This window comes from Nicotiana tabacum, chromosome 7 (genome assembly GCF_000715075.1).
Source record: "Nicotiana tabacum cultivar K326 chromosome 7, ASM71507v2, whole genome shotgun sequence".
Lineage (NCBI taxonomy): Eukaryota > Viridiplantae > Streptophyta > Magnoliopsida > Solanales > Solanaceae > Nicotiana > Nicotiana tabacum.
Genome location: NC_134086.1, coordinates 168,013,426 through 168,033,079, shown reverse-complemented (window position 1 = coordinate 168,033,079; position 19,654 = coordinate 168,013,426). Strand labels below are relative to the sequence as shown.

Below are 19,654 nucleotides of genomic sequence, written 5' to 3'. Positions count from 1 at the left end.
TGGCCTCCCGGCCACCTAAACTTGCATCGGATTTTAAAGTCGATATATGAACTTTTGATTCTCCCATTTTAGCACCTTAACTCAACTAATTGCTTATAAGTAAGCACATTTGACATTTGACATGCTTATGTGGAAATGGTACAGCTGGCGTAGTCAAAGTGCGTGCTAATCACGCAAAAAAAAGGGCGTGGTTCGAATTACCCTATGTAAAAAAAAATTAATCTGAATAAAAAAAGTTAAAGTAAATAAAAGATAAAAAAATAATAATAAATAAAAATCCTAAATCCCTCTGGTAAGCCCTGATCTTCTTCTTTACCTATCCCCCTCTCCTCCCTCTCCCTGTTAGATCACAGAGATTCAAGGTAGAGGTTGAAATTTGGAGGGAAACCCATAAGACTGAACAAAGAGGGAAATGAGCAAAGAGAGAAAAAGATATTTTCTATTTCTTGTAAAATGAATTGTCCTGTACAAAAATGTAATTAGTTGTTCTTTTATTTTCTACCATACAATGAATAATGAAATGTTCTTAAAACTAATTAGACTGGGTCAACACTTATTGTTGGGCTTGAATATTCTTTTGAGTCACATTCATGTTTACACCCCCTCTCCCAGCTTGGACAGAATATCCCGATGAACAACACCACACAAAGACTTAGTGAAGAGATCAACTAGCTGCCTGTCAGAAAGAACAAAGGTCAAAGAAATGAAGCCAGACTGAAGACAATCACGAACAAAATGGCGGTCAATATCGAAGTATTTTGCCCTCTCGTGAAAAACATGATTCTTTGCAATGTGGAGAGAAGCTTGACTGTCATAGTGAACAGAAACCGGAGATGAAATGAAGAAGCCAAGATCACCAAGTAGTCTACAAAGCCAAGACAGTTCAGCCACGACCATCTTCAAAGCCCTGTATTCTGTTTCAGCAGAGGAAAGAGAGATGATAGGTTGTTTCTTACTCTTCCAAGAAATAGGACTACCCCCAAGAGTGATGAAGAAACCGGTGACTAACTTTCTCGAGTTAGCACAGGCAACCCAATCAGAAACAAAATATGCCTTGAGAGAAAAATTTGCAGACTTGGAGAGAAGAATACCCTTATCAGGGTTAGACAATAATTACCTTAGGACATGAATCCCAGCCATCATATGAGGAACTTGAGGCTGTTGCACTTAAAATGAAATATCAAGCCTAGTATTCTGGAGGAAATTCAGCTTACCAACAAGCCACTTATAGGTGCTGACATCATCCAAAGGCTCACCCATGTCAACCAAAAACTTGGTAGAAGGGTCAAGAGGAGTGACAACGGGAGTAAAATGGTCACAATGGAATTCAGAAAACAAATCAGCAGTGTATTTTTGTTGGCTCATGAGTTACTCATCAGGATGTTGAGTAATCTCTAGCCCTAGAAAATAGTGAATAGTCCCCAAATCCTTTATTTTAAACTGGGCATCCAGAAACTCTTTTAAACCATTCATCGCAGAAAGATCATTACCAGCAAGTAGGATATCATTAACATACATATCCAAAACCACCAAAGAGCCATTAGAAGGCTTACTAAACAGGGTGTAATCATTTTTGTTGGATATGTAACCCCTAGCAAGTGCTTCAAAAAGTTTGGAGAACCACTGTCTAGAGGCCTGCCTAAAGCCATAAAAAGATTTTCTGAGTTTGCTAAGAGCAGGAAGAAATAACAAGGCCAGGAGGAACTTTTATGTAAACCTTTTCACGAAGATCCCCATGAAGGAATGCATTACTAACGTCAAGTTGAAAAAATGTCCAGTTTCCTTAACAGTCAAGGGAAAGTAAACATTTGATAGTGGCTAGTTTAACTACAGGGGAAAAAGTCTCGGTGTAGTCAATCCCTTCCTTTTGTGTGTCCCCTCTAATAACCGATTTAGCCTTGTATCTTTCAATAGTACCATCAGATCTTTGTTTGATCTGTAAACCCACTTACAAGGGATGGCCTTCTTGTGGAAAGGGATGAGAACCATATCCCAAGTATGATTTGCATCAAGATCTTCAAATTCTTTTAGCATGGCAGCCTTCCAAGCAGGTTGAGAAGCTGCCTACTGATAAAACTGAGGTTCAAGCATGTGTATTTCAACAGTAGATACCTTGGCACTGGGAAAAACAGGGGTAGACTGAATAGAAGAACAGACATAGTCAGAGATGTAAGAAGGAGTGGTAGTAGGCCTAAATGACTTCCTAAGAATGAGAGGAGCAGGCTGTTGAGGAGGTGAAGGTGAAGGAACAGGTGGAGAGGAAAAGGAAGGAGGTTGAGGTGCGGGAAAAATAATCTGTGAGGGTGTAGATTGAGAAGGAGAAAGAGAAGATAGAAAGGAAGAAGAAGCATGTGTAAGGGTAGGAATAAGAGGTATATCAAGAGGAGGAGAAGGGGAAGAAGAATGGGCAGAAATAGGTTGGGATGTAGCAGAAGGAGGTGAAATGTCAACAAAGGGAGATGAAGATGGATTAGAGGCAGGAGGTTGATAAGGGAAGACATGGTCATGGAATATGACATCCCTAGAGTAAAATATTGAATGATTTTGTAAGTTCAAAAGTTTGTACCCATTTTTACCACAAGGGTAACCAATAAAAACTGCAAATATGAACCTAGATTGGAATTTATCTCTACTATGTATTGGGGAAGAAGCATGGCATAAGCACTCAAAACATCTCAAGTGACTAAGAGAAGGGGAATGGCCATGAAATTTCTCAAAGGGTGAGGAATTGTGCAGAATAGTAGAAGGAAGTCGATTAATAAGATAAGTTGTAGTCAATACACAATCCCCCCAATACTTTAGGAGAAGGTTAGACTGAAACAACAAAGCTCTGAAAACTTCAAGGAGAAACTTATGCTTCCTCTCAACCACCCCATTTTGTTGAGGGGTATGGGGTATAGAAGTCTGGTGTAAAATACCATTGGCAGAAAAAAACTGTTGGCATTCAGAACTCCCCCCTAATTCAAAAGCATTATCAGATCTAAAAGCTTTAACGTGTGATTGAAAATGAACCTTGACCATAGAGACAAAGTCTTGTAGTACAGAAAGAGCATTGCTTTTGCAAGATAATAAGTGAGTCCAAGTAACTCTAGAGTAGTCATCAACCAGAGTAAGAAAATACCTAAAATCATTATAGGTTTTGATGTGATAAGGACCCCTTATATCAATATGAACAAGTTGAAAGGGAACACTGGTATGGATAGAACTTTCAGAAAAGATAATCTCTGTTTCCTAGCCATGAGGCAAACAAACAAAGGAAAGCCTATTTAGAGGGAAGCTTATCAGACAAACAGGAGTACCTTTCATCTTGTGAAAAGGCATGTGTCCCAATCTTTGATGCCAAAACACATCAATTTTATTATCAACAGAAAGTGGATTACAAGGTACATAATGAGTCACAGAAGGAACTACAGATAAGCATGTCATTGCATCTCTCCCAAGCGAAGAAATAAGAAGAATCGGGACTTGGTTGGGGATTCCTTCCAATTACAATCCCTAGCTTGTTTTTCGCAAATAGAGCAACAAACATGTTTCGCCTCCAAGCAACAAAACCTCGACCATCGAAAGGAGGTGAAACTAAAGGATTATTTGGGTTATCGGACGGATGAATGTAGAAAGGGTGTGAAGGATTAACAGAAAACGGAGTAAAGCCCTCAGACCCATAAGATGACGAAGACTGTGTAGTATCCGAAGTAGTAGCAGAAATAGTACTCATTGTGCAGTAAATCGACAAAAACCACTAGTAACAATCAAAAATACCACTGAACTATCACAATAAACCACAAAGTATGTAATAAAAACAGAAATTGTATTGTACTTCCTCTACAACCCGAAGAATCAAATGTCTTGTGAGAAAATTAGAGAAATATGAAGAAAACCCTAATTTTCGTGAATCAGAATTGATGTCGCCGGAAAGTACCACCAGAACACCAGCGAGGGTAGGATCGATCGAATACGGAAGATGAGCACTGCCGAATTCACCGCTCTGATACCATGTTAGATCATAGAAATTCGAGGTAGAGGATGAAATTTGGGAAAAACACATAAAACTGAACAAAAGAGGAAAATGAGCGAAAAGAGAGAAAGATATTTTCTATTTCTTGTAAAATGAATTGTCCTGTACAAAAATGTAATCATTTGTTCTTTTATTTTCTACCATACAATGAATAATGAAATGTTCTTAAAGCTAACTGGACTGAGTCAACACTTATTGTTGCGCTTGAATATTTTTTTGGGCCACATTCATGGTTACACTCCCCCACTTCCTTTCTTTCTCCCCACGTGTTCTCGTTCCTCCACCTCTACCTTCTTTCTCTTCATTGGACGACCCCTTGGATAGTATTCGTTTCGACACAAAGTAATCATTTTGACGTTGGTCTATCTCATTTTTTCAATGGTTGGCAGAGCTATGGTGGTACAGTAATTTTGGTGATCTTCTTTTCTGGGAAGGCGAAATTGTTTGACACTTTTAGAGTGGAAATCAATAGGTATAAAAAGGTCTGTTAGTTTGATTTGATGATTGTCGCCGAGGTGCTATCTTTTTCAAGGGAAACCTTGTTGGAACGATTCTGAATTTTTATGAGAATGGAATGAATTTGAGTTGTTAGAAGGTGAAATTGATGTCTGTTTGCATCTTTTGCACACCTTCTCTATGCTTTGATTCCCTTTTGCTTCTACTATTTCCTCTTTCTTTTCTTGCTTTTTTTGCCATGCCCAAATTTGTACAATCAATTGGATTTTTACCATTGAAAATGGTGGTTGGTCGGGGCAAGGTTATGGTAGAGATATAGCGAAGAATAAAGGAAAGAGGTGAAACATTAAACAATTGGTAAATTGGTCTTAAAAAAAGATGGGACCCACAAATTACAAATGGCCGACAATAAATGGTCTTAGCATCTGACGTGGTATTTATGTCAGGCAATTGAGATACACGCTCTGAGGGAGGAGTTTATAATAAGTATTTTTATTGAGTTGAAGTGCTAAAATAAAAAAATCAAAAGTTCATATACCGGCTTTAAAATCTGGTGCAAGTTTAGGTAGTCTGAGGCCATTTTGCCTTATTATAAATCAAAATTATTTTAAAATATTATTTTATGTAGCTAGCTTTTATATTTTATAGCAAAATGAGTATTTATGGTATATACTACCATTGAGGCATGAACAAGGCCGACTCCATAATAATGAGGGGTAAGGCTTGTGCCTTAGGCCCCAAAATATTTTTTAAAAATAATAAGTTTATAAGTATTTAAAAAATAATATTTAGTACTTTTAATACAGAAAAATAGAGTTTTTAATATAAAAGGAAAGAAAGCTTTTTAGATATATAAATGAGGTAATAATTTGACTTACTTAAAAATGGGTAGATGAATAGTTTTTCCAATGTTTCAGTTTTTCACTTTTTACTCCTTCATTAAAAATTTTGCTCTATCTTCCTTAATTTGTCCAAGTCAATCTTTCTTTTTTCTAATCTCTTCATATCTCAGAAAATCCTATATATTCTTACTCACTTTCTTTCTCCAAGATTTCATTACTCACTTTTTTTCTCAAAGATTTCATTAGTTCAAGTGTTCAACAATACTTTTAAGTTTTCAATAGTTTTATACTTCTATTGCTTTGTAAATTTTATCTAAGATCAACAATATCTCAAGAAAGATTAAATGAGTTGGTTATCTGATCAATTGAACATGAACTATTAGAGAAAATCGATTATAAAAAAATTATTAACAACTTTGTATCTCAAAAAGTTAGAAGAATAGACTTCAAATAAAAAATATCTTATAACTTTTGAAAAAAAATTTAGGCCTCATATTAAACCATGGCTTTAGGCCCCGTATATGTTGAGCCGCCTCTAGGCATAAAATATGCTATTTATGTTTTTTTCTCTCTTAGACAGTTGTTTAAGGTGATTGTTGTTATTGTATTCATGAATACATGGCGTGAATACATGTGAATACATGCGCGTACAGCTGGACTACCCTGATTTTAGGTGCTTTTACAGCTGTATTCATGAATACAGCAGCGCGAATACATGTGAATACATGCGCATACAACTGGACTGTCCTGATTTTAGGTGCTTTTTACGGCTGTATTCATGAATACAACAGCGCGAATACATATGAATACATGCGCATACAGCTAGACTGCCCTGATTTTAGGCGCTTTTTGAATACAGCAGCGCGAATACATGTGAATACATGTGCGTACAGCTGGACTGCCTTGATTTTAGGCGCTTTATACATTCATGAATACATGACGCGAATACATGTGAATACATGCGCGTGCAACGGGACTACTCTAATTTTTAGGCACTTTTTGTTGTTGTATTTGAATACAGCGAATACATTACCATAACAACTGAATAGTAGCTATAAGAAGTAATTATGTATATGGTAACTATAGGAAGTTAACAGCCACTAAACAATAGTGGTTTCTGAAAATTCCTCTAAGTTTTATAAGGGGAGAAACTGACCAGTTACATAGGCCTGAGTCCATGTTCGTGGCTAGTATTACATAGATTATACAATAATTATACGATTGGATGATCGGCTATTTAGGATAATTCTTCATGTTATACTTTCTACCAAAAAAGGGGGCATTTGCATCTATACCCGCTTTTTGTGTCACGTTTTAACTTATGCCTGCTTTGCAAAAAAAATTGCAAACGTACCCGCTTTTTCGCATAACTTCAGCATACGGGGCTGAAGTAGCAAAGACAATCACGCAAAACTTCAGCATTCTAGTAGTCGGGCCTGAAGTTCAGCTCTAGAGCTGAAGTTTTTATTTTGTAACTGTCGAACTTCAGCTCTAGAGCTGAAGTTTTTGTTTGTAAGCTTCAGCTCTAGAGCTGAAGTTTTTGTGTTGTAACTGGGAAACTTGAGCTCTAGAGCTGAAGTTTGAGGCAATCACTACTGTTTTCGGTGTTTCGCGGTTGATCAACTAGAAAGAAAAGAGAACTAAATAACTTCAGCTCTAGAGCTGAAGTTTTTGTTTTGTAACTGTCGAACTTCAACTCTAGAGCTGAAGTTATTTAGTTCTCTTTTCTTTCTAGTGCTTGTATGTTCCAGTTCTTTTCTTTCTTTTTCAGCTTCTGCTTTTTTGTCTTTCGCTTTGTAATTTTAAACTCCAGTTATTTCTTGCTTACTGAATTATTAATACTCTTAAATTCAAATTTTATTTTAAACAAGTTCTCTTCTAAACCTACCTGATAAAGATAAAGAACTATCAATATACAAGCGTATTCAGCATAAATTCTTATTATGAGTAGAACAACAACTTTAAAGGTATTATATTACAGAATACAGATGTACATTTAAAGCAAACATAAATTATTTCAATATGTGCTGAGCACCAAAAATAAATACATACTACATAAAAGGTAAAAGTTAGAAGGAGGAGAAGAAAGGGGAATGAGGAGGAGAAAGGGGCTGAAGTTATTTAAAAAATAGGTACAAGTTAAAAGTTTTTAAAAAAATAGGTATAGGTTAAATGGGGCGATCAAATATAGCTCAAATGTATCTTTTTTGATTTCATTAGTAAAAATAGCGTGTAGTAGCCACTAATTAAGGGTGTCTTTAATTTTTATCCACTAATTATAATGCTCAGCAAAAATAGCCACTACTAATAGAAAAAAGACAATTTTACCCTTTCTTCCTCTCTTTCGCGTTGCATTTTCATCTGGAATACCCAAGGTGATTTCATGGTCAGCATCCTCCATGCTTGGTCAACAGCATCAATCCCTCAATCCCTTATCTGTGCACATCAATCCCTCAATCCCTTGTCTCTCTCTCTCTCCAAAAGAAAATGTCGGAACCCCTCTTCATTTCACACACTGTTGTTGTTTCTCTCAAGCACAAACTTCAACTTCCAAAACCCAGAAACTTTATAATAAACCCATGGATGAATTGCAGTTCAGTTCGACTCACAACTACTGCCGCTGCCACTAAGTGTAGTGGAAAAGTGAATAGATGGTCCCTTTATGGCATGAATGCTCTTGTAACTGGTGGCACTCGAGGCATTGGGTACTTTTTCATTTGCTAGTTCATGATTTATGTTCTGTTTCAAGATATTTATAGTCTTCAGTTCATCTACCATTAAAAGCAACTATTATGCATATTGTTTCCATCCTACAAGTCAAGAGAATAGGAAACAAAGGACATACGTTATAAAGCAATCCTTGTAGAATTAAGAACAAGTGTACTGTAAGTGCATGACCAAGATAAGGACTGTCTGTCCTTAACATTTAAACATAGAATTAAAAGTTAAGGACTTCCAGTCCTTAACTTTTGAACAAGAAATTAAAACTTAAGGATTGCATGTCCTTAACTTTTGAACCAGAAATTAAAACTTAAGGACTGCATGTCCTTAACTTTTGAACCAGAAATTAAAAGCTAAGGACTGTCTGTCCTTTAACATTTAAACATATAATTAAAGTTAAGGACTATCAGTCCTTAACATTTAAATATGGAATTAAAAGTTAAGGACTGTCAGTCCTTAACTTCTGAACCAGAAATTAAAAGCTAAGGATTGTCTGTCCTTTAACATTTAAACATGTAATTAAAGTTAAGGACTGCCAGTCCTTAACATTTAAATATGGAATTAAAAGTTAAGGACTGTCAGTCCTTAACTTTTGAACAAGAAATTAAAAGCTAAGGACTGTCTGTCCTTTAACATTTAAACATGGAATTAATAGTTAAGGACTGCTAGTCCTTAACATTTAAACATGTATTTAAAAATTAAGGACTGTCAGTCCTTAACATTTGAACCAGAAATTAAAACATACAATTTGAAACTCAAGCTACAGGACTTTGTATACAGAGAACAACAACAAAGTGAAGGACATTTTGTCCTTAAGTTTTTTTATTCAATTTGCAAAATGAGGCCAGTAGAATCAAAGTTAAGGATATAGTGTTCTTATTTTTTTGAATTCAATTTCTAAAATGAAGACATTAACTGATGTTGCTGCTCGCTTCTTCTCTTTGTGTAACTGCTGCTTGTGTTGATAGCGTAGGTATAAGTTATACCAGAAGGGTATTTTCGTCCAGTCAGGTATAAATTTTTTAAAGGAGTGGCTAAAGTCTAAATACATTGAAAACAGTTGCTTTAAAATAAAAGCCACTGCTTTTAGTGGCTATTTGTGCCGTTCGCCCCAAAAAAGGGACACAAGGCTAATTTCAGGCAATGGATCCAATTCATGCAAGCCCAATTTCACGTTATGGGTAGAGTCCATTGAGGCCTAACCATATAAGCTTCTGGTTTATGAATAACTGGTCTTCAAAAGTATCAACATACAACCACAAGAGTTTTATAACTGCCAACTCTAAAATAACTATAAACCAAGCCAAAAAGAATAGAAGAAATTTGTGGATTAAGAAAACTTTAGTATGCCAAGAAATTGCCAAGGTACATCTGCAGCACCAACTAGAGTAAAGCTTCTGCCAACTTTCAGCGTAATGAAGCATGCTCTCACTCTCTAAAGCAGGAAGTCGGTAGGCCAAGAAACCATCTTCATTCAGCGATGATCTGATTAACTACTCCCAAGTGCCACATTCGTGAATATCGGCCTCCTCACTTTTATCCCTTGTTAGGAGTAAACCCTTGAGGGGAATCAAAGTTCCAAAAGAAAACATGATGTCTTCTCTCAGAAGAAGTAATAATATAACCATATATTCTCCAGTCAGTATCCTCGCTCCAGTTCTGTAGTGCTCATCAGTAGAAGCCAATCCATTCTGAGATAAATCAAGAACTCAAGCAGTCCCAACTTTTTTGCATGTGGGAGGGCAAAGGAGCAACCAGCTTGATACTTTCAACATGTACGAGATCAGCACCTGAAACTACTCGAGCTTGTTGCAAAGCCAGAGAAAAATTGGGCAAAACCATCTCCTTACAGTGAAGATGAAGATGAGGCTGCTTGTCTGAAATACTTCCATTCCCTAAACGAAGGCTGAATGGATCTGCTTCTTGCTCGAGAATACGTGCACCTAGGTTCACAATTGAAGTGGACGAAGACAGATGTTTCAACTTTCTATGAGCTTGCCAACCATACTTGTAATCCCCTACAATTGGCGTCCCTAATACCTCAGCACAATGAACGCGTAACTTCAATACAAAGATAGTGAAATAATCAGTTTCACATTTACTAGCTAGCAAAAGTTGAAGCTAGCATCATAGAAAAGCTGTTCTGCGTACCTGGTGCTTTCTGCCGGTAAGTGGAGATAACTCTAGCCATGTGTAACCTGCAGTTTCAGCAACAGAAAATATATCCATAAACAAAGATGTTTGAGAAGATATGAGAATATATTTATTAAAACTGAAGGAAGAACTTTCTGTCCACCAATACAAGCAACCAGTTCTCTAGAATTGATCCTGTAAATAATGCAAACCAGTAACTATCTTTTAGCATTGGCACAATAACTCTTGTTTAAGCAACAGAAAAATGAAGAATGACCAGGACAATATGTGCCTACGTACATTGTGCAATAAGAAATCTATCCCCCAACAAGTATCTTATGGAGACCCTTTACCATTTCCCAATACAGAATATTCATGCAGTGTGAACAAGCAATGCAAAAATCACATAGGGCCCTACAAGTTTCAACTATCCAACCTATATGTGTTGCCTCCATACTGAATTACTCAAAATTGAATGTCAGTGCTTTTTCCTTGAAATGATTTACAAAGAGAAGTTTCTCTCCTACAGATTACAGGTCTAGGTCACGGGACTTGCACATTTCACATGAATCATTTTAGATCTTCAATAATTGACGACAAAAAAATTAAGTTGAATTCCATCTAAAACCCTTGTGCTTTAAGTAACTGTGCCAAATGTTGTACTGGAATAAAAGTAAGATATCGCAGCCCCCACCCCCCAACCCCACCCCAAACCCTTAGCAAAAGAGGAATTACAACAAGAGCTCTTGCAGAAACTTCTCCGAGTAGCCCAAAGAAAATGGTTAGCATTCAGAAGCAACCTTTTTCAGAGGATCCAATGATCCTATACTCTGTTACGGCAAACTGTGCTGATGGCTCTCTGACATCAGACATAATTGTGATGCGCTCAGATTTTCCATTGTCCAACACCACCTGAAAGATGGAAACAATATGAAATCAAGTTTACAGAAAACTTATTCTGTAGCAAAAATGTTTAACAATGCATTAAACAATTGATGAAGGAGAAAGAAGATAGCAGGTTTGAATTTCAGTTATGAAACACCCCCTCCCTGGTCCAAATAAACCTTGACCCCTTGAGCATTTAAATATCGTTGAAGAGAAAATGTAACAAAGCTAAAATTACGGAAAATATAAACTGATGGACGAATTGTGGCATCACAAGATGTAGTTGATAAAGTCAATCTTGACCAGAGTTCTATAAAGTGTTGGATGCCCTGCATACCAGCATGCCATTTACACAGCAAAAAGGAATCGTGATCAGAGCTCTTTAATGTGTCGTTCTTGTTAAGAAAGTTCTTGTGCATTATGACCTCTCAACTTTCTCTTTCTGCCAGTTTTTCTGCTTGAAAGGGAGAATTTTGACTTAAGCTGAGTTATTGAGGTCCAATGAAATCAGTTGCTCCTGACTCTCATAAAATGGTCTGACATGATAACCTTTTTTCCTACATCTGCCCATGAAACAATATTCCCACTTGCGTTACCACTCAGCCTTGCACCATTCCGTGAAAATTGGGATAATTGATACTATCTAATAAATCCAGGATAATGTAAAAGCTTCCATAGAGACCGTCAAGATTTGTGAAACGTGATGCTACCTCCAATACCCAAGACTCCACCGACACTTTCAAAATGTTAAGGGGCTTCCCCCTTCTTTCCCTATTTGTTATAGAGGGAGCTCCCCTAATTTGTCATAAAAGATGAACTATTTGGTATTGGAATGAAACATATTCAAGGAGACCACCTCTTTTTTGTAAGTAAATAATGCTCAAACAGACTGGACTAATAGAGAATTTTCCAACTATTTCAGGATTGGTGCAGAGTTGATTGATAAGATTGCTTTTTGATAAGATTAATAGATAGATCGTTATACAGGGAGGTGGACAAATACGCTAACAAGATTAGATTGCCGAACCTTTCCCAGTGGTACTGATATTAACCCTTTGGAGCGTCTGGGACATCCTATGACAAGTGCCCAGTACCTCTTCTGCAACACTCTTTTCTTGCTTTCAAGATCCTTTAGAAGTGAAAGGTAATAAATCAGGTTTGGAAAAGCAAATAGACTTCAACCGTGCGGTCATTAGTAAGTTCTCCATAAAGATTGCAAAGAACAACAGTATACCTCAGTTTGTGTGCCAAATGTTTTCTCACGGAAGACAGAATGCAGAACTGAAGCACTTAACTGTGTTCTTCCCATCACCAATATTCCGCTACAATCTCTATCAAGTCGGTGTACCTAATAAACAATAAGCTTGTCCACAGCAGGACAGACAGACATAAGATTCGCTAAAAGGGTATTCAGCACATAAAGATAAACAAGAGGACATTAAGAGTGTCTCCAACATAAGTAGCTGAAGAGAGGGAGGAGCAATTAAACTTGACAAATGGAAGAGCAATTTCCTTATCTTACGCTATAACATCCATGAAACTCATAAAAAATATGAAAGTTTCAAACAACATATATGACATCATGTGCATATTTTCTAGATTTCAGTGACAGATTGAGAAGTTCTTCCTCTAACATCCAACAACAAAGACATGTCTCCAAAGCTGATCATTGCAAGATGCACATACCTGCAACATAGCTTAAATACTAGTAGACTTTCCTAATTTACATCCATTCTACATACATATTTCTTTTCACAGCAATGATTAGAAAATGCTGTGGTGGAATAAAATATAGACAGCTACCACTTGTTAAATATAAATTTTTCATACTACAGCCTAGACACAAGCAAGAGATATTGGTTTGAGCTTTTACTAAAGAAAGAATAACAGGCAATTGAATGAAAAATGTAAATGCTAAACCATGAAACTTACCAGGCGAGGGGCCTCCGAGTACTCATATTTCATATACTTAGCAGCTAGTTCATCTAAACTTCTTTTTATGCCAATTCCACCCTGTCCAAAGTTCCAGTTGCTGTAGCAGGAATATTAAGTTTCACAATCCCACAAAGAGAACTTGGATGTTCACAACTAACCTGAACTGGTAGTCCTGGAGGTTTATTGAGAACAATAATTTCTGGATCCTGAAAATTTTCAGCAAACAGAAGCTGAAGTCAGACTTAAAAAGCACATAGGTTGAGTTTGTCCCCCTCCATATGCTATTGGCCTAGATTGGGGAATGTAGCAGGAAGGGGAAGAGTTGGGAAGTTCAAAAATCAGCTACTAAATTTCAGACCTTATACAATTCAAGGCTATGAAGAAACTTCATTTCTTCTTCACTAGAAGGGTAATCCTCTACTTTGTCGGAGGGAAACTTCTGAACAGTTATTGGAAGAAATATTCGATCCCCAATGTTCATCGACTCCTTGGCAGCAACCTTCAAGAAACATGAGATATCAGATTAAGACTTTGTAAATCCATAAACTGGTCATATAGCAGCAGAAGTCATCTTATGTCAAGAGATGAGTCACATGATATCTTAATTGAGAATCAACAAATAAATCCCGAAAGAGAAATAAATTGTACCCTCTTAGGCCGTTGTTCTTCAACATCAGAAGATTCTCTGCGAACCTGAAACGAGGATATTGCTAAATCAACCATGTGATGTAGAAGACTTGTATAAGGTTTTTTTTTTTTATAAGACAAGTAATACATAAATTCTAGTCAATCTCTTTTCGTGAAAGCTCATCCCAGACATTAGCTTTATACATGTCAAAAGAACAAGAGTTCTCTAACTTGATACTAGTAAGTGTTGAACAACAAATTCCATGTACATATATCCTTATTATCTTACAGCAATTAGCTTTGTCTTAATTTTGGTTTAAAGAAACAACTGCAGAAAAGGAGTTACTAATATCTTAAATAGCTGCACATTAGTGGAACTTATTATGCCTACTAATGGTGACTGACTGTGTGAGGAAATAATCTGCAGAATCAGAAATCTAGAATGAGATCATATACTTGCTTATTATTTGGTCAAATCCGCACGACAACATCTAGCACTTCAATGTTAAAAGACAACGATTCTCTTTTACCTATTAGTTCAATTATAATTCTTAATGACATAAATTATAAAATAAAACAAAATTCCTACAGTATAATTTTTGACAAAATAATCCTAATTAAAGATTATTACTTTGTTGTTCAATTAATAAAAAAATCTTAGAATCTGCATAATGATGATGCAAAAGCAACTTATGGGAGAATGAATGAAATTTTAAGCAAAAAAAGATTGTACCTTCAATATCTTTTCTGATTTAATCCCTAGTAGGAGAATATGTAAATAAACAAACATTAAGAAAATGTAATGATTGTAACATGTTTGGGACCTGTCTTAAGCGAAAAAGCTTCTGTACTAATGACTGCGGCAACTCAGGGCAGCAACGCTGAACCCATTTGAGTGCTGTCATAGTGTTAGTGGATTTGTCCATTTTAACTCCGGCGAGTTCCTTCCCTAAAGCAGCGCCGTTAACGGTAGCAGTAAAAGGTGGTAGAGTGAACCACTTGCCTTTCTTGCTTTCATTCCCATTATTATTATTATTAAAGCCTTGAGCATCCGCTGCTATGCTGGCGTAATTGTATCGACACTGATAAAGGGCTGAATACTGCGTCTTGGCTTCGTCGGAGAACCGCGGAGCGCGGTGGAGGAGTCGCCGCAGTAGGCAAGACTCTGCCATAGCGGTGGTTCTGGGTCGGGTTTTCGGTTTTAGATTCGTAATTGGAGAGGGTTTTGTATGACGAGGGTAAAATTTGCTGAAATAAGCCCTCATCTTTGCGATGTTACAGTTTCATCCATGAACTAATTTTCACTTTTATTGTTTCCTCCGGTCATTAACTGAGGCTTCCTCAAATCAAAAACAGTACAGTAGTACTTTCTGTTTCTCTTTTGAGTTGTTACTTAGTGAGATAGTGTTTACCCTCAAAATCGGATAACAATTTAATTTATACGTGGTTTTAAGGATACGTGATATATTTTGATACAAATTGAGAAAAAAGATTAATATTGAAATCAATGACAGAAAAATAAACGCAAACCACACAAGGTGAACAGTGTTAGCCTTGAAGGTTGGCCACCCTCGAGCCAGAATTTGCCTCAATCGATGTCAGAACAGTGTAGCAAAGTAACAAGAACTAGAAAATAATAATGTATTGCCTTTTGATGCGTGTTACAATTGTATTACAAATAATCAGACATCCTTTATATAGTAGGAGAGTCCTACTTTAGATACAATTCTACAAAAGATAAGAAATCTCATGATTTGCTAATTAGTGGGTCTCTCGTTGATACGTGTCGAGATTCCCTCCATGATACCCGACCAGTTACGGATATTACAGCCTTCAGTTTTTTGGTCTGATAATATTTCCTTGAGCTCGATCAGAGTCGAGGTCGGTTCCGGAGTCACGGGCTCGATTATCTAATCGTACATTGGTTCGCTATAATCTGAGGTCGAGCTTCAACCCATCATGTTTCAATCTCGACCTATCATGCAGTGGACGAGCCCGATTTTGATCGTATGCAGATAGTCCCCTCGTTTTTCGGAGAGTAAACGACGAGAAACGATATGAGCCCTCGATCGTCATCTCGATTCTTCGCGCCAGAAACAACAAAACTAACGAAACGTCTCGTCAGTAACATCTTAAATGGCATTAAATGCTCTTCAGTTACTGGTCGGCCATTTCGGATTTTGAACTGTCGTTTGCAAACTATAAATACCTCCACATTATATCATTCAAATTTTACTTTCAAAACCTCTGCCTTCGTACACTAGAAATTTCTATTTCCCCAAATAACAATTTTCTGATTATTTTGAAATCTCCCTATAAGAACTTCTATTCTTCATCTCAAAATTATTTAGCACATCATTTTAACTTCCTCTCTTTCCTTTAACTTTTCATAAAAAATGGCGAAGACCTCTAAGTCTATTCCCCAAAAAGAAGCTCCTTCTACTTCGCGACCGGCTGAAGAGAAAAAAAGTTCCATCTATTGCTACCGAAGAGAAGACACTAGAGCCTGCTTTGATTATGTTTGTTCCTTTGAGTTGCCCAACCGATGCTGGCTTTAAAGTCGAGAAAACCTCTTCTGTACCGGGTCGATGCGAGCCGGTCTCGAGATACATACGTTCGATCAATGACAATCTCCTCTCCAAGGTCAAGGAAGACCGCAATTAGGCCGGTAAGCACATGGTGGTGCCTGCGCCCGAGGAATCGATTACTATCCACGTGGAGATTTTTTTAAGTGTTTACACTTATCCCTTCCCGTTGGACCCTTTGGATCCGGTCATCGTCGCCTTCTGTAAGAAGATGAGGTGACCCTTGGACAAATTCACCCCTCCTTCTTGAGGATAGTAATTCTTATCCGCTTCTTCGTAAGTAAGATCAACAAGTCTACTTTCATTACCGACCACCTTATGCATCTGTATAGTCTCCGACTGTATCAAAGGGGATTAATAAAGTTTGCCCGTCGGGCCTCTAAGACCCATACTCGAGCATAGACGAGGATCAAGACCGAGGCTGGTTGAGTCGATTCGTTTGAGTGAGGACCTCAGATTTAATCCCGGCTGAAGATATGCCATTTCCCGAGAAATGGAACATGAAACGTAAGTATAATTTTGTGTTTAAAATTTCATTTACTGCCTTTCCCTTTTCCTTCCTTCTTATCGATGTTTCATGGTGCAGCTGTTGCTCAGATGCCAGATGCAATTCCCTGACTCAAGGAGTGGGTCGAGGGCATTGTATCATAGAAGTGCTACTCTGAGCGCTCGTGGCGTAAACTTTTAAAGGGCCATAGGCGGCCCATTCTCATGATGAGATTCTTTCCAAGAACAGACATCGCTTGGGCTTCTTTTCGAGCTTACTCATCTTTTTTCCTTTGTAGGACTTGGGAAGGATGTTGCAATGAGGTCCCCATCCGGTGATGAAGATGTCTTTCCCAAATCACCTGCTCCGAAGCAGGATAAAGAGGAGAAGAGAAAATGGGCTCCGAGTTCCCCGAATTCGGAGAAGCAGAAACCAAAAAAAGAGGCAGGCGGGCAAATAAGGAAGAAGAAAATTCCGAGCTGGTGGCTCGGGTGCGATTCTACGCATTATCGCCTTAAGCCAGGGAGGCTGCTGATGGGCGATGATCGGGGTCCTTGAACCGAAGAGGGGTGAGGACGCCTTGCCCCAAACTGAGAAAGAGGCCACGGCCGGCACTATTTGGGTAGAGGAAAGTGCCCGAAAAGATGCGTTTGGGGTGATTGATATCACCGGGTCCCCTTTATTCTTTGATTGCATGATTAACGAGGCAGACATGCTAAAACAGCGTCCACACGAGAAGCCTCAGGGGGTGGCAGATATCAATCATTTCTTTGAATGTTTAGATTCTACCGCTTCGGAGGATGTCACCAAGTTTGGGGACTTACCGATGCCAAAGAAAGCACTATCTTCTGATGCCAGTGGATCTTCTTCGAGTTCAAAGTTAGTGAATCGGTTCCCGACTCCGAGTGATGATCCTGACCGAAAGCGGTTAATAATTATCTCTATCTCAGAGGACGCCCGGTTCTCTCTGCCCCCCTAGGGTTGCTAGCTATCTTTGGTGCTTGGTGAACGAAGAGGACCAAGCCAAGATGGACGTAGTGGAAGCATCCTACATGTTCAATGAAGCTCAACAGGCATTGAATCGGGTAGCTTCGAGTGCCTCTTTACTATGTACTTTAGATTTTAAGTTGCAAATGATCGTAACACTTTTCTTTATGCTTGTTGGCCTCAGTACTTCATAATGAAACTTTCCTCCTATATATGGAGGAGTTAACCCAACACAAGGTCGAGGTTTGGGAGCTTACTGAGAAGAGGGATACCTACAAGCTTCTCAGTGAGAAACTCCAGGCCGAGCTAGACGTGGCTCAGAAGGAGCATGCCAAATAGGTCAGCAAGTAAGACGAGTACTTGAAGATAGTGATGATGATTTGGACACAGTGGATAATGGTCTGAACCTGCAGGTCAAAAAGAGGCTTGAACAGATTGGGTAGCTCCATGCGGTGGTGGACTCAGTAAAAGCTGAGGTCTGAAAGAAAAACATATACCTCCTAGCCTCAGAAAAAGAGACTGTCCAAGCTCAACTGGCGTCGACGGAGGCCGAGTTACGGGCTGCAGAGAAGAAGGCCTCGACCCGGGCTAAAACAATCGAGGAGATCAGGTCTCAACTGAGCTCGGGGTCTCGAGCCAAAAAAATTTGGCCAATGAACTTGAGGTGGCCAGGTTAGAGATGATGAGGTCAAGGCCGAAGCTGATGAGAAGGTGGCCAGCATAAGGTCGATGCCGAGGCAGCTTAGGATCAAGCGAAATATTTGGTGGAGCACATGAAGTGGCAATCCCGAAGGGAGGCCCTCGAAGAAGTTCAAGCTCAGGGTTTCGACCTGATGGCTGAGATCGAGAATGCTAAGATATCTGAGGCCAAGGCCAGGAAGTTGGCTTATCCCGAGGAGAAGGATTCTGAGGGGTCTGAAAACTCGGATGAGCTCGAAGGTGGTGAATACCCCGAGGGTGAAGATGCTGCCCCCGATGAGGACCAGGACCCTTAGGCCTTTAGATGTTTTTGTTTCTTGTTTGTTGCAATTTTGTTGAGGGCGTTCGGCCCTTGTCAAAATTTTATTGGGCTGTTTGGCCCTTGTAAAAAGAATTGTGTCATGAATATATAAGGCTTTATTTCCCTTTCTCGGCTTTTGAGTTTTTCTCTTTAATTTCTCATTTATATTCACAAAGATCAAAAAGCCTTAGCACGAAATAATCAGTTTATGTTCAAAGGTTCAAACAAACTTTACCTTTACATTAATCTGTTTCTAGGCATTTTGGGGGTTCGGTGTTATCGGAAACTTCCTCCCAAAGTAAGTAGCTGAGATTGTAGTTTGCCGAGGGTAACCTTTAGAACCGGTTATGAAAATTTTTCTTTTTTGAAGGCCTAGTTTTTGAACGGGTCTCGGACGTCTCTGAGCCGTGTTAATATGATTGTAGCCTTTTAGTTCGGGAGTCGCCCAGTGGACCTGCTTTCCCGAGTTATCTAGGCTTGCCTAAGATAACACTCCCCGAGTGGAGATGGTTGTGGCCTTTAAAATTTGAGGGTTGCCTAATAGGTCTTATGCCCTCGATGTCTAATAGCTTGAACTGTCCGAGTTTGTTTTCGGACGGCAGTCCTCGAGTGAGAGAGTGATTGTTTGATCTCAAGTTAAAGTGACCCTTGGGTTCATTACCTTTAGGGGTCGGAAGCAGGAGAAAATCCTTAAGAAATGTAAATAAGAAAAATAATTGCAAGGAAGATACTTCTCTTTATATTTGTGTAAAATAGTCATACATGCGTGCATGCTTTACTCTAGTGTTCAAGCAATCTATGCGGGTACGGTCCGTTTAACCGTTTGTCCCTTACAATAAATCCTACATATCGAGGCCCTTCCATCACGAAGTAATTTCTTTGCTAAAGTCGATATTCGAGGGTAATGCCCCCTAGTATTTGAGGTTGATTATAGAAAGAAGCCTCGAATACTGTTGATGCGATCCTTAACACCGATTCATG

The 19,654-nt window shown here is 38.4% G+C and overlaps 2 protein-coding genes across 2 annotated transcripts; both read right to left on the bottom strand.

Moving 5' to 3' along the window:
• Positions 1–1,368: 1,368 nt before the first annotated feature.
• LOC142162416 (uncharacterized) lies at positions 1,369–4,746 on the bottom strand. The gene is made up of 5 exons (XM_075218764.1): positions 4,645–4,746; positions 3,491–3,739; positions 2,113–3,231; positions 1,918–2,064; positions 1,369–1,635 (listed from the first exon to the last, which is right to left on the bottom strand). The coding sequence occupies exons 1-5, from the start codon at positions 4,744–4,746 to the stop codon at positions 1,369–1,371; spliced, it is 1,884 nt and encodes a 627-aa protein (XP_075074865.1).
• A 4,448-nt stretch (positions 4,747–9,194) lies between these two features.
• Positions 9,195–14,902, bottom strand: LOC107783994 (RNA pseudouridine synthase 4, mitochondrial). Its single transcript, XM_016605034.2, has 10 exons — positions 14,439–14,902; positions 13,636–13,680; positions 13,346–13,486; positions 13,146–13,193; positions 12,985–13,065; positions 12,287–12,400; positions 12,080–12,181; positions 10,968–11,079; positions 10,186–10,232; positions 9,195–10,095 (listed from the first exon to the last, which is right to left on the bottom strand). The coding sequence occupies exons 1-10, from the start codon at positions 14,877–14,879 to the stop codon at positions 9,736–9,738; spliced, it is 1,491 nt and encodes a 496-aa protein (XP_016460520.1). The 5' UTR covers positions 14,880–14,902; the 3' UTR covers positions 9,195–9,735.
• Positions 14,903–19,654: the final 4,752 nt, after the last annotated feature.

Excerpts from the sequence above, each read along its gene's own strand:
- LOC142162416 (XM_075218764.1), bottom strand. The coding sequence starts at position 4,746 with ATGGTAAAAATCCAATTGATTGTACAAATTTGGGCATGGCAAAAAAAG. Across the intron at positions 3,740-4,644 it reads GGAATCAAAGCATAGAGAAG|TGGTTTTTGTCGATTTACTG; the intron begins GTGTGCAAAAGA and ends GATTGTTACTAG. Across the intron at positions 1,636-1,917 it reads GATCAAACAAAGATCTGATG|GCCTCTAGACAGTGGTTCTC; the intron begins GTACTATTGAAA and ends GGCTTTAGGCAG.
- LOC107783994 (XM_016605034.2), bottom strand. The coding sequence starts at position 14,879 with ATGAGGGCTTATTTCAGCAAATTTTACCCTCGTCATACAAAACCCTCT. Across the intron at positions 12,182-12,286 it reads CATTTGGCACACAAACTGAG|GATCTTGAAAGCAAGAAAAG; the intron begins GTATACTGTTGT and ends TCACTTCTAAAG. Across the intron at positions 10,096-10,185 it reads TTACCGGCAGAAAGCACCAG|TTACGCGTTCATTGTGCTGA; the intron begins GTACGCAGAACA and ends TTTGTATTGAAG.